Consider the following 16836-nt stretch of genomic DNA (forward strand, 5'->3'; position numbering starts at 1 on the left):
ATGAGGGACAAGAGCAGGCTGCGTTGGAGTGGGCAGTGTGTGTGTGTGTGTGTGGGGGGGGGGGGGGGGGGGTGTAGTGGTATGAGATGACAAGTGTGTAAGGACAACAGGCACAGTCAGCTAAAAATAAAAGGATGGAGAAAGAGACACTGAGAGAGAGGCCGGGGGGACCCCGACGGACTTGGACCAGATGAAAGGGCAGGTGGAAGGCCAAGAGGAACCGGAGGAGTGAATGAAAACGCTGGAAAAAGAAGCATTACATGAAGAGTCAGACAGAGAGTGGGAGGATAAAAGGAGAGCTGCCCCTGAGAGGATGATTAAAAAGAATAGAAAGAGAAAGATGGAGAGGAGGGAAGAGCAGGGCGTGATTCAGTCGTGACTCGCTGTGTCTAAAAAATGTCACGTTTACTAAGATCCATTGCCTAAAGTTTTAATGCATGCATGCACACACATATTCTGAATGGCCTGTGGAATCTACAGGGACAGGTTCACACACACACACACACACACACACACACACACACACACACACACACACACACACACACACACACACTACACACAGTGCTTAGTCATAGCATCAAGCCAATGAGACAGAGTGTTAATGCCTGAGGGATGAGGTGGGGGAGGAGAAGGAGAAGGGCTGCGAATGATGGCAATGAAAAGACAGGAAAAGAAGAGAATCAAACGGGCATTTATTCTGGAAAGAGATGGAAGAGGAAGAGCAAGGTAAAGGAAAGAGGAAATATAATATGCAAAGCAAAAACTAAACAAATCTAAAACAAACAACTTATGTAAAAGAGATTTTACAGTTGGAGTCATTCTAGCATAACGCTGGTAGAACTGCTGGGTTGTGTCACCGGCTGTTAAAATGTGTCTAGTGGCAGTAGAGGATAAATGAGCTCATCTTTGTAGCTTTAAAAAGTTTTCCAAAGTTAGAAAATAATTAGAGTTGGGAAGAAAAAAGGGTTAAAAAGAAAAGACAAGGTGGAGAAGAACGGTAGAGAGAGACGGGAATCAGAGAAGATCAGGAGAAAGAATGGAGCAAGGTCCCAGTGGGGTGTTAAGGCAATGTAATGAAGCTGGTAATTGAGGAGAGGGCAGAGCAGAGAGAGACTGATCCATACATTTGATTAATCAGCTCTTAGCTGTCACCACAGAGCTATTGATCTAAGGCAAGGCCATCACACACAGTCAGAGACACCGAAGCACGCAGATCACACACACACACACACACACACACACACACACACACACACACACACACACACACACACACACACGCACACAAGCACACACGCACACACGCACACACACACACATGCACACACGCACACACACACACAGACACACACACGCACACACGCACACACGCGCACACACACACAGACACACACACACACGCACGCACACACGCACACATGCACACACATGATTGGAGGAGGAAGGAATGATGTACATTTTTAACCCCACACCTTTATTGACTTAAGCTGTCAGCATACACGTGAACCTACGTAAAATACACACACACACACACACACACACACACACACACACACACACACCACCGTTACCGATGTGTGTGACCTTGTATTGACACTGTCCATCCGTCCGTCCATCCATCCATCCATCCATCCATCCATCCATCCATCCATCCATCCATCCATCCATCCATCCATCCATCCATCCATCCATCATATCTTGGTACTGCTGGTACTGATGTCCGTCCACTTTGCCATCTATCTTGTGCTATCAACTCATCGATCAGTCCTGCCTTGTTCATTGATTTTGGGCTGTGTTGTAGAGCAGGCTGATCGTATCAAGATTTGTGTCCACTAACCCTTTCTCTATCCTTCCATCCATCCATCACCTCCTGGGCTTCTTCCTTCATTAGCCCTATTCAAGCGCTACACTGAACAGAACACCTAATGATTACAAACTGCTACCTATCAGTCTCGGCTTTTTAAAGTTCCTGTACAGGTTACCGTTCGAACACGGTACAGTACACACACAACACGTGGGGATAAAAAGAGGCGCTTACGAATAGCCACAGGTGAGAGGCGCACACGGCTACTACAAAAACAACACAATGGCATTGGAAAATTGGCATGGCAACAAGCTCGTTGTCATGGCAATCTTATGACGGCACACTGGGTAGGTAAACAAGGATGCTGGTTGCCAAGAGCAACTGCTGTGCTCTTTGGGTAAACAAAGAATTTGTGCTGGAGAGTGGTCTGCTGACTTCATGCTTCCTCCATAATATCCTTCAATCCTCTCTCCCTCTTCAAGTTGTAATAATGTAAGACTGCAGACAAATGAACACTAGGTAATAGTAAAAATATATGAGAACAAGGGAACTGAACGGGGCAAGAAATTTATGAGGATAATGAAGAGATGTGGGCAGTATCCAGAGAAAGAACTGGTGTGATTTGGCTCTGAGCAAAGAAAGGAGAGTAGAAGGTGAGTGAATCGAATCTATTCTGTACTGGAGTAATTAAAATCTCCTTCAGCCCGAGAGAAAAATGCAAATAGTACAGTCTCTGGTAGTCAGTCGCACTGCACTCCGCTCTGTCTTTGCTCTCTCCTTTACTCAAACACACATAAACAGCCACATGCTCCTTTCAAGTCGAATCATTCTCTAATTACTCACGTCCCAATTAGGATTTAATTAACAGTAACCATCTGCAAACGTGTGCACGTCGCGGGCTTTCATGTGCGCTGCTGCATCCTAAGACTCCCTCGCTGAAACACTGACTTTTTGTATGTCTGTGGGAAGTACATTTGTATGTGTGCAGCGGTGCAGCGGTGCATGAGGGCCAGATATGTGATATATAATCTCACGCGTGTGAGTCGGAAGCACGTCCACTCATACACGCGTGGCCAAACCCTGTATGCAAACACGGCTCCATTTACAGATACACACACACACACACACACACACACACACACACACACACACACACACACACACACACACACACACTACGCGTCGCTCTTATGAACCTACAGACACACACACTATATACAGTAAACTACAGTTTTCACTCTTTTCGCGCACACAAACAAATGCATACAACACACATACAGTTAATCTTACTCCCTGCAGTAATGCAGAGAGGATTGTGCCAGGATTAGGGGATATTAAATCCTTGGATTATCCAATCAAATCGTATTCCACACCCTCCCCCTCTTATGCAAAATCAGTGGAACAAACCATTACACCACATCACGAGGGTTGTGTGTCTAAAAATGTGTGCACATGTACTATTTGGAACATGGATTAAACATCGAACGTTATCGCTTTTGTTTTTGTACTAACACACTCTCATCATATCTCCTCTCCTCACTCCAACACACGCTTCTCCCCTTAATCTTGGTTTGGAACCTTCCAGCCACACAATTTCAGATATGTCCATTTTCCAAAGTGCACAAGGAAGGAAAACTATGTTTATCCCTTCTCCACAATCTACTGTAGCATTATTTCTTCCTCTTCCCCATCCTCCAGTCCCCTCTTTCCTCTCTCAGCTCTATAATCCCTGCATAGCCTGGCTGATGACATGGGAATCTCAGCTTTTTTTTGCATCTCTCTCTCTCTCTCTCTCTCTGCTTTGCTGCGTCTCTCGAGCCCATTCGCTTCTTTTTCTTTTGTGTTGATCCGGTTTTTGTTTTAGATTTTTCAATCACAGCTGTAACAGAAAAAACCCTCTAACTTATTATCATAACAGCAGAGAAGTGAAGCAGTGTACTGACTTCATATATCTATGTGATCTACAAAAGCTCACATTCATGTTGGACAAAGTGCACTTGGACAAAACCTTCTCACAAAGGAAAGATGCTATATATAACATCCACAGTTTGTTCCCCAGCATTCTATAATGGCTGTTTTTTTTTAATTAATGCTAGACGGGTGGGGGGGACAACACTTGGAAAATAAAACTACATTTTGGACCAATATTTTGGGATTATGACAGAAGAAGTAAGAAAATATTAGTATAGACAGGTAAACTGCAAGAGAGCGATGCTGCTGGAGCATTTCTTCAGAAAGAAAATTCATTTTTCAATATCAAAACCAAAAATCCAGACGCTATTTGGTCTATGACTATGACCCCTCAACACCTTATGTCATACAGGGTATGTTTTACATACTAGACCAGTAACACTGTACCATACAACCCCTGACTCCCTTTTGAAGGTGAGGTAATGGCCCTGATGCACAGCTGGATGACTACACTGAGATGTGAGAAACACAGAGCGAGCGTGAAGGTGGACCTGCCCAGCAGCGCAGCTTCGACCTACCTTTTGCCCGTCTCTCTATCACACCACGTTAAGGCTTTGCATCCCCCAGGTTACCTAGCAACTTGGCATCTCGCTCGACTCGGTTGCCTGGCAACGTGGGCCTGCAACTATAATCTAAGCTCCTGTGCGGCCCATCCCCCTACTCACATCTCTCTTTCCCCTGTTTCTCTCATTCCATTTTTCACACCTGAGAAGTCTGCCCTTCTTCTCCTCCTCTCAGTACTTCGTCTGGCAGTTAACCCTTTATCAGCCTCCCCACTGGAGCATGGATTACCAACATATTCACTCTAGTAATTGTATTAAACCACGCACAAAGCAGAACTAACTATCCTGTTGATCCCTACAAATTTTTTTTTCAAAAAACCCACTGTGAAGATTCTGTGTGCAGCAGTGGAGCACTCAGTGAAATCTGATCCTTTGGATTTAGTTCACGTAATCCAACAGCACTATAGCGGATAACTGTTAGACCTATGCACTTGGACCTTCTTTCTATTTAGGGAGTGTAAGCCCTTTGCGAAACGAGCTGATGAATTAAAAAGGCGATTCGAAGCCATACTGTACAAATTCATGATTGCAGAAATCTCATATACATTTAGACTGCATGCAATACAGAATGTCGTGGTTGTTCAGATAGTGCAAATTCTTTTTATTAAATTGAGTCAAAGGAAATTAAATTTATAATAAATTAATAATAAAGTAATAATTATTAGATGTATTACTATGTTAGAGCTACAGAAAAAAAATGGACAAACATTAAATAACAGTAAATCATAAAAGATAAAGAATTGTACACCATTCTATATTTATTATGTGCCTGAAATCAACTTGTATAAAAAAGCATAAATAATCAATCTTACATGATTTTAATTCATGCTGCATTGACCCACATTTTCAGCCCAACGTTTAGAACTAAAAGCCTCGTGTCACAAATTAACAAAGCAAAGAACGCAGACCTACTTCTAAAAGCCGTGGCCCTATTCCGCTCTCCTCCACTGTTGCGCTGAGCATTGTGGAGTGCGGTGATATATGCCGGTGTGATTTGGCTGCATTAAGCCGCCGCTTTCCCTGTGGTCAGTGTGAAAAGGCCATTATCCAGACAGCAGGTTGAAGTGTGGTTAGAGAAGGGACCTTTGAGCAGAGGTCACACCCCAGGTGCAACCCACGTCCTGTCGTCCTCTTGCCAGCCTAATCACATATACACATATGTAGCCATGCACACGCATTTGCAGACACACACCAGTGGTCCCCTCTGACAGATGTCTCTGTTTAAACTGACAGAAGTGCACCCAACTCCCTCCCACTACTCCACTACCCAGAAAAAGCCCTTTCTTCCACACTCCCCCCCTCCTGCCCCCTCCTCCACGCTCATTATGGGAAACTTTTGTCTTGTTTCCTCCTTCTCTCTAACCCGACCTCCTCTACTCCTCCTCTGTCTCACCCTGCCCCCTCTCTGTCTATACATCCCTATTCATGCCAAACCTCTTCATAGCCCTCCTCCACTGCTCTTAACCCCGCATTTCATTCATGCGAATTCACCCACTCATTAATCCCCTCATATGCTCCCTGTTCTATATGTCCATCCCAGTGCAGACATATAAATATTACATGCTGGGACAAGGTGTCTGGACCACTGGCTGTGGGCTTTAGTTTAACAAAACGGCATAGACAGAATGAACCATATCACCTCAGATGTCCACACAATTAACATAATTACGACTTTGTTAGGTCCTGAGTCTGCATCATAGGTCCACTAGTCACATACGCATAATCTCAGCTTTTTTGTCCTCAGCCCATTGAAGGTTTGCAAATATGTAACCAGGATATCTGCCTCATTGTTCAAGCAAGTCTCTCTACAATGTGCTTTGTGATTTCCAGTGTTTACTGAAAGCAACACAAAAGAAAACTGTGCTTGGAAATGAAAGAATGACTTACTGTAACCAATATTAAAAAAAGTGGAGAAGTGATGTTTGCTCTATAATCTGGCACTGGACACCAGTTACATTGTTCAGTGGTCAGAGCCCAAATCCTAATGCTGAGATACGGACGTCCGTTAAGGTCGTTGCCTTTAAGTGATTTCTTGGCACACTCTAGTTTCTTGTTTTCCCGCTTGATTACGTCAAATAAAAACATATCTTTGTTTTCTTACAATCATCCATTTTTCACTTTTTGTAGCAAAGCATTTGTCACCAGTGTGTAACATCCATTTTAAACTCAAAGGGTTGAGTGTACAGTACACGGCTTGGTGTTCTCAGCTCCTTGACTGTACAGGCTGCAGTATGTCAATGTGTGTCAGTGTGTGTCAGGTCAGGATTTAAGCTGCCCACGGTACCAAGGCCAAGGTTGAATTAGCTTCATGTTGCTTTACAAACTCAATATACTGTATGTAATAATAATGAGTTGCAACTGCAACTAAACTACCTTTTCCATTCTATGACTGTGGAAACTAGTCCCTGCAGATTTTTGTTGCTGGCTGGATTTATAAAACAGATGGTGTGTGATATGGACTCAATTCAACTTTGGGCTACTTTAGAGCTCAGCATCTGAAAGACACAGATTTGGCAGCGATCAGCTAGACTGGTAATCATGTGTCCACACAAACACAATATTCAAACTGGCCAAGACACAAATGTTCCTCTGTGCATGTGTGTCACGCCTTAAAGAGGCAGGCGCTCTCCAGGGTCTGGGTTTTACGAAGCTATGATTAGATTCCGCCTCAATTTTGCGGTGAAATATGAGGCAGGCACTTTTTCTCTCTCCACGTTGCTCTCAGATATGCACTTGGATTAACACACATACAAGTGCACACACAAACAATAAATGGGCAAACCTTTGTTTTAAATGAACAAGCTAAATCCCCCTTGGCCTTAGTTTGTACACAGCCCCACACAGACACTTCTGCTCTCTATCCACCCCCTCAGTGTCACTCTCTGGCTCCTCCTCGTTTTCCCTATGTGTCGTACACACATACACACTCATTCTACACCTGTCCCTCTACTCCCTTCCCATCCCACACACAGTGAGGATAAAAATAGAGAAACGGCACAGGGAGGGGGGGGGTGATACACATCACAAACCCCATCAGGCGGGGAGAGATAGAGGCAGAGGGATGGCAGAGGAAGAGACAGAGGGGAAAGGAAAGGGTGAGCGAGGGAGCCGGGGTCTGTTCTAAATTGAAAGTGCAGCAGTAAGCAGTGAAGGGGAATAGTAAACAGTGCTGCTGACCACATAAATATGCTAAATTAGCCTACAAAGTCGCCCTAGTGGATAATTGCTCATCATAGCTTTGCCCCATAGGGAGGTCTGCCTGCCAGGCATCTTAGATTCCACATGGTAACACATACAGAACATACACATCACGCACACGTTACAGTCCCTCGGTGTATGTGCTAAACTTAAATTACATGTACTAGATGACAATACAGTGCTTGACATCCTGTCTAATAACATTATTAACATAACATCAAGGAATTCTGTATCTTGACTGAGAGATAAAAAAAAATCCGGGTTTACTTCCACACAACCGTTGGTCTTTAATACTTAAACAGTGTAACGTAGCACTTGCTGCTGTGTTAGGACCTCATTGGTACCCAGCTGAGGTTGTGCGATCTCGTGGCTCATACATACAAAGACATGTCCTTTCTGCCTGGGACATAAATGAATTCTCTATTCGATCCCGGCTCAATAAAAAACATAATAGCTCCCAACCCGTTTGCATGATCCAGCTGTAATCCTGAAACCAATTTATTGGCTTATAAAACGCTGTCAGAACTTATCCACTGAATCAATATGAACACTACAAACTTTTATTGTATTTTTCATAAGGGTATCGATTGTCTTCTTTAGCAGTTATTGTTAACTACTTTTCCAGAGGTGATTCTTGTGCCTTTTTAATATTTCAGCAGTCATCCGCCATGTCATTGGGTGTGTGATGCATGTGTTTACGTGTGTGTGTGTGTGTGTGTGTGTGTGTGTGTGTGTGTGTGTGTGTGTGTGTGTGTGTGTGTGTGTGTGTGTGTGTGCTTGGCTCTAATCAAAGAGCAGGGAGCAGAGTGCTGCCTGGAGAGCGGTGGAGCATGACAACACACACCTGGTAAGCTGCTTATCACACTTTAATTTCACCTACGCTGAGATCTGTGGAGGCCAGTGTGACCAAACAGATGTGTTGAAACGTGTGCATGTGTGTGTTTGTGTTCGAACGCTCGTGTTTGAAGTAGGACAAAGATGAACGGAGTGATAAAGCCTAAGAGGAGAGAGCACAGATTAGACGTGAGAGAGACAGCGACGGCGAAGAACAAAAAGAAAAGATGTTGCTGAGAGATGAGGAAATACATCAGCAGTAAGTCTGGAACCAGCCAGGAGGAAAGTGTGGCGGCTGTGTTTGAATAAAGGCTCATTTAAAAAATGTGTGTAGCGCATGTACGTAGAAATAAATCAATCTAAAAATACAGTAAGCCGCCTAAGCCTCTTTTTAAGGTAAGTACAATTTTAACCATGTCCTTCAATTGAACAAGCTAAGCTTTACATTATTTTCTGCAGTTTTGTATCCGTGCTATGTGATCCTAACAGGCCATATTACACAGGTACAAAACTGCAAGTATAAATTATTTAAAACTCAGAAATTTTAAATTATTAACACGCCTTTTACTTGTGCCACATAACTATGATGCAAGTGACCCCTGGGGATGTCAAATCCTTTTGAATGCTCTCCTGGAGGCAAAGTCTGGAACCAGCCCCTGCCCCTGCCCCACACACACACACACACACACACACACACACACACACACACACACACACACACACACACACACACACACACGCTCCCCGAGCCCCGAATGTTCGGACCAGAGGTCAAGCCCTGACCTCTGACCTGGCACACGTCAGTGCACTCCGGAAAAACATGGCACATGCTGCCCGCATTGTAGGCCAAATCCTATAATAAATGGTTTGCATGTAATAAATGTGCTGATAGCAACGTGACATATGCATATACAGCAATAACTAGCAAAACCCAAATCTCAAAAGCAATGAAATGACTCAAATTACTGCTGACAGAGACATATTTCTCCTGTTCCCAGCAAATGTTAAAAAGACAGATTTTTATTTGGTACATATTTTGGTCATGGTTCCCATTTGGTAAACGCCCTGAATGCAAAAGTTAATGGCAAATTAAAACCACTGATTTGCGACAGTTCAACGTGAGCTCTTTTATGTGGATGTATCCTCTGGGCAGAGGATCTCTGCACCACATTTAATACACCAAAGAAATCTGTGCGCTACAGCGGGACTTGCTAGTGGTTTAACTCTTGCATTTCTGCTGCTATTACTAGTCCAATACATTTCTGTCTATGTGTCAGCTTTTCCCCGTGTCTCTTCATCTCCTGCTCTCTTTAGGCTTCTCTTTCCCTCCCTGTTTTCAAATTAAACACAAGGCACGGGACACTCTGATAAGGCCATCTGTTCGTCCTGCTCTCACTCAATCCTTTTCCAATCTAGGAGTACTGCCCCAGCTAAAGCTGCCGGTGGACATTTCAGGTACAGTTTCTCAGCAATTTCTGTGTTAGTCTTATTCTGTTGTGTCAATATTAAATCCCAGCAGTAACCAGGAACACATATGTATGAATATGTGATGCTGTGTTATTAGAGTTGTATAGGGAAGAGGCTGTCTCACCAACGCCTGCAATAAGGAGTAATCCCAAGACTCAAATCACACACTAAAGACCACCATGCACACAGACGCGCACACGCACCTCAGCCCCCTTGCCCCAGAGTGAGCCCAGGATCTGACTGTGAAAATTAGTTTGTGAGAAACTAATCATGCAGCTTAACAAGTGGAGCCGGGAAAGAAGTGGAGAGGAGGAGGAAGAGGGGTGGGAGTGTGAAACGGTCAAAAGGGTCAACTAATCAAGAGGAGGGGAAATGAGACAAGGGGTAGACGAAATGCTGCGGGGGTGGGGGTGGAGGAGCGAGATAGAGACAGGGAGAGCGCGAGGCTGATGTTGAGAGGACTTAGGAGAAGGGTTACCATAAATGACTGTGAAATGAGAATCCGGGGAAGAAGTGTGAGTGTGCAGCGAAGGGAAAAAAACGAAGGGGATGAGAGAGGGATACCATGAAGAGATTTCTGAGAGGAAAGGAGCGGGGATGAAAGGGCTGGGGGTGGTGAGGGGAACATTCTGTAATATTCTACTGATGCAAAGAAAGTGGAGGATGTGAGGGGAGGAGCTGAACACAGGACAGAAGGGATTTCAGGGGGAAAAAAGAGATAAAGCGTGTGCAGGGTTTGGGAAATAAAAGGGAGAATAAGGAGAGATGAAAAAGCAATTCTTGGGGAGGGAAAAGTAATGGATAATGGGGAGATGTGTGACAGAGAGGGAGAAATTCTCTGAAGTCATTTCTAAATCCTGTCAAAGAAGGCAATGGGCAGGGAGGGGGAGAACGAAGGAGGTATTCACACAGACAAGAACCGGTGAAGACAGGTAGAGGCGTAAAACGGCACAGGTGGGGAAGGTGTTGCACTATTCTCCCAGCTGAAACATACACAACATACATGCAATTATTTGCACATATGTGTATGTACATCTTACTAGAGCTTTTAACGCTGTTGTTAACATGAGTGAGAAGGAAATATTTGTGTATTTTGTTCATAATAGTGTTTTCCAAATTAATTCAGAATGTTAAATATCTGTAATTTAAATGTTAGTCCCTGCTTTGAGTGATTTTTTATTTTGATTGATTTGAGTTTGTATTTTCAGCCTTGCTCTGATTTTTCACCAACTAAACATCTCTTTTTATTGCTCTTGCCCTTGGGTCTGACCTGTTTGCTATCGTGTTTGTGATAATTGGTTTTATTCTAAATAGTCTCACTAATACTATACTCTGAAGACAAAATGAGCAGAATGAGGGATGGCATCTCCCTCTTTAAGCTCTCCAGGGAGTGGGCAAAAATTTCAAAATTGTGGAAAGCCATGTGTGGAAGCGGTAATGTTGCTCATTCATTAAGTGTCCAGACTTATTAAAAACAGCAACCACACCCTCGTTTCAGCACCAGCCTTCCTCAGGGGAGTGGTGTTTCTGATTGTTCCACGCTGGCTCTTTAGTAAATCTCTGCTACTAATGAGTATCCTCCCTGCAAATGTTTCCTCCATGTGTCCAGAATATTTATTACAATTTATCTGAAAATTTATTTGAACGATCTGCTCACAAAGCAGGCTTATGGGTAATTTCCTTCTGGTGCAATGAGACCGTTATTGATGTAATCACCAGGACAGGATAAAGTAAAACCCGGAGGAGGGGGTTAGAAGAACGAGTCAAATAACAAACGGCAGAAAGAAAGAAAGAAAGAAAGAAAGAAAGAAAGAAAGAAAGAAAGAAAGAAAGAAAGAAAGAAAGAAAGAAAGAAAGAAAGAAAGAAAGAAAGAAAGAAAGAAAGAAAGAAAGAAAGAAAGAAAGAAAGAAAGAAAGAAAGAAAGAAAGAAAGAGAAGCAAGACAAGAACTGAAAGGGGATTTTTACAGAGAGGTCAGCGCCTTAGAAGCCATAATTGGATTAATGACATTATATAAAAAGATGTGTATGTATAAGCTTGCACTTTTATATGTATGAATGCAGAGGCATTTCCCAGCTGCATGGAAAAAGCATGCATAGTTGCAATATGTATGAATGCAGGGATTTGTGCTTGTGTGTGTCAGAAAATTTCCCCTCCCCCAAAGTCTTTTCTTCAGGCTCTCCTCCAACCATTTTCTTATAAAGATCTTATCAAACCCTCGCGTGTTGTGAGGTGCGGGAGCTGAAACTCTGATCAGTGTCAGAGCAGCACAGAGAGAATGTAGAGGCGTATCGAATATCTATATTAAATATATCAGCAGTAAATCCGTTGAGAGTAAAAGTTGAGACAAAACGTCCTGAAATTTCACCTTACTCTGTCTGGTCTGGTAGTTTCCTCAACCTTTGAGATAAATAATAGGGTAAATTTGTTAAATGTCCTGAAACGGTGAGTGTAAAATCACTTTTTAACCGCAGTGGAAACGAGGTCAGAGAGAAAAAAGAGCGAGGGAGTGACAGAGAGGTACAGCCAAGAGACAGACACAGATCTCGCACAGTGCCCCATCCATAATGAACAGTGTCCTAGCCCGGCTCAGCCGCAGCGCGCGATCCCTCACTGGAGAGACCAAGGGAGAGTGGGATGAAACAAAGGGGAATGGCCACATTAATTACACACACTCTCTAGACGGGAGCTATCACCGGAGGCTAACAGAGGGACTGACAGAGAGATGGAGCGACAGAGAGAGATAGAAGAATTGAGATGATAGCGCCCACGGAGTAGCCCGTGCGTCTCCTATAAGAGGGAGTGTTTGTCCTTAACAGCAAGACGCCTGCTGGCTGCTGAGTTATGTCACAGCGCTGCTAATGGGAGCTGAACCTCCAATAACACAGACGCGCAGCCAAGGGAGGCCGCCTGCGTGTCAGTGTACACCAGCGAAGGCAGCATCTGCGCGGGTAGCCGAGCGACGGGAGCTCCTGTGATGTAAGTGTGAGTCTATATATAACGGCCCGGGTGTGCGTGTGATGTGCACTTACCCCCGGTAGCGTCTTCTGCTCGTGGAGAGCGCTCTGGGCTTTCAGCGCCGACTCCCTCGCGCAGTACGTCAGGAACGCGCATCCTGTCAGACCGGGAGACAGAGGAAGAGCAGGGGAAGCGGGAAAGGTAGAAAAGTTCAGTGAGTGGCGGTAATAGTTGTCATCCCCTGTCTTTGTCTCTGCATCACTACGCCCCTATCAGCACACAGTCAAACACTGTTAAACAATAGAAAGCTCCCCTTTCTGATCTCTCCCCTGATTAGCTGTCACTTATTCTGGACAGGCTAGCTTGCATTAAAAAATATTTATTCATGCACTAGAGCTGAGAGGGACACTCCACGGCACGGCACTGTTCAAAACGGCACGGCACGAGTCAGCACACATGACAGCACCAAGGACGTGTGCACGGGGCTAACAAGGCCTCACAGTTAGGCTCCTGCCCTATACCAACCACTATATGCATGCCTCACGATCACTGCAAATACACTCCTTCTGTCGTCCTATGTGCTGTACCTGTGTCTGTGTGTGTGAGGGAGGGGTAGGTAGTAGAGCTGGCTGGCCAGAGCTGTTTACTACACCTGTCACCAGCACTAAGACAACAAGATTAGCAGGTGGTTAGTATCCCAGTGACATCTCAGGAAGACTAATGTAGATTCAGCGTGAGAAGAGAAGAAGCGACTGGGAAGCGTTCATCTGAGGAAGTGACAGTGACTCAACATAATAACTTGACATGAAATAATATGTGCAAACAGAGACAAAACATAAAAAATACATGACGCGGACACACACATTGACACACATGAATCTTGGTCCATCTCATTGCTTTTAAGAGGGGCTTACAGTGGCCGTGGGGATTCTCCAAACAACAGCTTCTTTCCCCTGTGCCACCCAGGCTTACAGGCCCATTACACTGATTGGAGCATACAGCCTAATCTGGTTCATAACACACAGGACCCCAGGTCAGCGTGTGTGTGTGTGTGTGTGTGTGTGTGTGTGTGTGTGTGTGTGTGTGTGTGTGTGTGTGTGTGTGTGTGTGTGTGTGTGTGTGTGTGTGTGTGTGTGTGTGTGAAAGAGGGAGACCGAGTGTGTGTATTTGGTACAGTTTATTACCGACCTTTTCTTAGAGCTGCACATTATTTAAAGCCTCCTAACATAATTAAGGGACTCTCTACTCTATATAACACATATTAAAAGCCTCTACATTACACCGTTCTAAATCCTATTATTTTGTAAAACTGAAAAAAGCATTTTTGCAATCTCAATAAATTTATAAATAGACATCCAGTATTTCTTTGCTACAACCATATATGCAACCATATAGCATGACTTTGATTCATATAGTAACTGATTTTGTTTGCTTGCCTTCATTATCTCACACTGCAGCGTTAACAACAGATGAAGACGAGAGGAGGTGTGACAGTTTCCATGGAGACGTGTGACACTTGCACAGGAAAAGCCACCCACCATACTGTCATACATCTTTTAGTCTAGTATATCGCTATGAGTCGCTCTACTGCATATATATATATATATATATATATATATATATATATATATATTTTTTTTTTTTTTTTTGCAGTTCTAAGGTTACGTTTTCTTACACGGGCCAGACCTACCTTTGTGCATGCCGGTGTATTTGTCCTTAATTACAGTTAGCTCATAGATTTTGCCAAACTGCTCAAAGATGGGCTTGAGGTCCTTCTCTTCCAGATTCCGGGGAATCTGCCCCACAAACAGCTTAATGGCATCAGCCTCCTTCATCGGGACAGAGTGGTGAGGACGACTGGGTACTGCAGGGTTAGATCAAGAGCAGGTGTCCCTTGAGAGGAGCCACGGAGTAGTTGGGTCACAGCTAGAAAAGTCGATAGAAAATAAAATAGTGGGAGACTTTGTTATAAAAATCCCCAAATATTCTAAAAACTATCAAAATAAAGATAGATTGATAGATTCTAAATATAAAATTGTATTTAAATATATTCTTATACTAAGTCGTATCATAAATAATTTTCTTTTACAGATTATATGCTTGATTATTTTCAGTATTTACTGCCCAGTCTGATGACAAAGGCCCCAATTATGCAAATGTTAATTAGCCAATCAAAAAACAATGATGGCACCTTTTCCCCCTAATTAAATACATATAAATCGAAATATCTTCAAGCATGTATTACCTTTCTGCGGCCAAACGGAGCTCGGGATCCCTACACATAAAACAGAAAATAAACAGCGTGACTGGGGCAAGTCATTGCAATAGAGCGGTTTCTTTGTTTAGCCAGCTGTAGGTTACAGCATACACACGGATGTCATGGGGCTCCGGTGCTCTTTGTCCGATGCCCCCCTCATTGCACACACACACACACACACACACACACACACACACACACACACACACACACACACACACACACGCTACGAGATAAAATGCCACAAATATTGCGGGTCCTACCGGTCACGGGCGGTGTGCGTGGGCGCTGTGCTGCCTGCTTCAGGGGGGATGCTCTGTGTTTGGGTCCCCGCCGTTGTCCTCCGTCCCGTCCTCCTGCCTCCCCACTCTGGATGCTCTCCGCTCTTTGTGCCTGTCGTACTACTCTCCCTCTCCTCCTCCTCCTCCTCTTCGGTACACAGACACTGTACGGCTCGGCTGTGTGTGAACGCGGACCCCGGTTCCGGTTCTGGAGGTGTCAGAGCAGAGCCTTGGCAGGTGTGACCGGCGTCTTAACTCTCGGAACGCGGAGTGGACCGAGCAGCTAGCTTGATTTTCACCACTTTCGCCAAACCCCACTGTTAATGCCTGTTCAATCACGGACTGGTAAACAGCTAATGTTAACAAGCTGTTGCAATTTGCGTTAAGTGCCGACTGTTTAAAGTCGCGTGTACTGTTTTAACAGCTCTGTACGTCTCGTAATTGTTGTTCCAGCGGTTAAATGGGGGCTTTTTCACTTACGACTCTTGCTTTATCCGCGTTCTTGCAGCGTCTCACGGCTGGATGCCTTTCACGTCCTACACCGGTATCTACTCTCCTCCCCCTCCTCTCATCAAAGCGGTTGCTAGGCTGTGACGTAACAACAAGGGACCGTTGGCAAATTTGTTCCGCGAAAAGAACGAATTTGAAAAATCAATATCTTCACACGCATTCTCATTCACACTTACGCGTTTAATTGTCTACGGAACTACAGTATTACATTCCTCACTCTAACGTGTTTTTTCGCAAGAATTTATAATGCCGTTTCGCCTCAGCGTCGATTTGATTTTAAGATGGAACCTTTCAGACAGTGCCTGCGCGACACCGCGCGCGGAGCCGCCTATTGTTCTCGCTTCCCTAGCCCTGGCCTTGGTGCTGAAAAGATGCTTCTTGACGTGAAGCCGAAGCGCGCCGCCGATGTCGTGCACGCAGTCACGACTACTACAGCTGTTCACGCCCGAGCCAGAAGTCACACTCACACCCACGCAGAGTAAAATGTGTGACAGAGGGAAGGGAAGATAGCTCCGGGACGGAGCTGGCCTACTTTACTGCTTGTACTTTGGTCGACATTGGGCTACTTCACAGAGATGTGCACAGACAGGCAGCGTGCAATGGGTTTTATCCCTTCCTCCAAGATGGTGCGTGCATGCACAGACTCTTCGAATGACAGACGATGAGTGAAAAGAGAGTCAAGGGGTTCATGGTAATTTGCACCAAAAGGTCACCATCTGCCTGCCTTGCCTCGTGCCCTCTACAAGCTAGCATCCCCCTCCACATTCATCCTCCATACCATACAGCCCCCCCCCCCCCCACACACACACACACTACTCTATGCCATCACTCGACGGGGCTTTTACAAATCCAGGCGCCCTGATGAGGTGCATGGTGCCATTAAGCCCCCCTGCTTGGTGAAGAGTAAGTTGCTACATACTCAACTCAATTATTCATTTTTTAAATTCAATTTTATATTGTTGGACGGTTGACAGATAAAAACCCTTGACC

At 44.5% G+C, this 16836-nt stretch overlaps 1 protein-coding gene and 1 long non-coding RNA gene across 3 annotated transcripts in view; one reads left to right on the top strand and one right to left on the bottom strand.

The window, feature by feature from the left end:
- Positions 1–13739, top strand: part of LOC129603109 (uncharacterized) — a 22417-nt gene extending 8678 nt beyond the window's left edge. Inside the window, exons 2-3 of the long non-coding RNA XR_008692723.1 lie at positions 8333–8386; positions 8508–13739. This is a non-coding gene — a long non-coding RNA (uncharacterized LOC129603109). The remainder of the gene's footprint in view (positions 1–8332; positions 8387–8507) is intronic.
- The window catches only part of LOC114843537 (CUGBP Elav-like family member 3), a 23257-nt gene extending 7353 nt beyond the window's left edge, over positions 1–15904 (bottom strand). Inside the window, exons 1-4 of one of the 2 annotated variants that reach the window (XM_041067957.1) lie at positions 15319–15904; positions 15044–15073; positions 14489–14724; positions 12873–12955 (exon numbers count right to left, since the gene is read on the bottom strand). In XM_041067957.1, the coding sequence (XP_040923891.1) occupies positions 12873–12955; positions 14489–14633 (228 nt within the window). In that variant the 5' untranslated portion in view covers positions 14634–14724; positions 15044–15073; positions 15319–15904. The remainder of the gene's footprint in view (positions 1–12872; positions 12956–14488; positions 14725–15043; positions 15074–15318) is intronic. The other variant, XM_041067956.2, reaches the window with a different exon arrangement.
- Positions 15905–16836: the final 932 nt, after the last annotated feature.

The sequence above is a fragment of the Betta splendens genome, chromosome 16, assembly GCF_900634795.4.
Source record: "Betta splendens chromosome 16, fBetSpl5.4, whole genome shotgun sequence".
NCBI classification, from domain to species: Eukaryota; Metazoa; Chordata; class Actinopteri; order Anabantiformes; family Osphronemidae; genus Betta; species Betta splendens.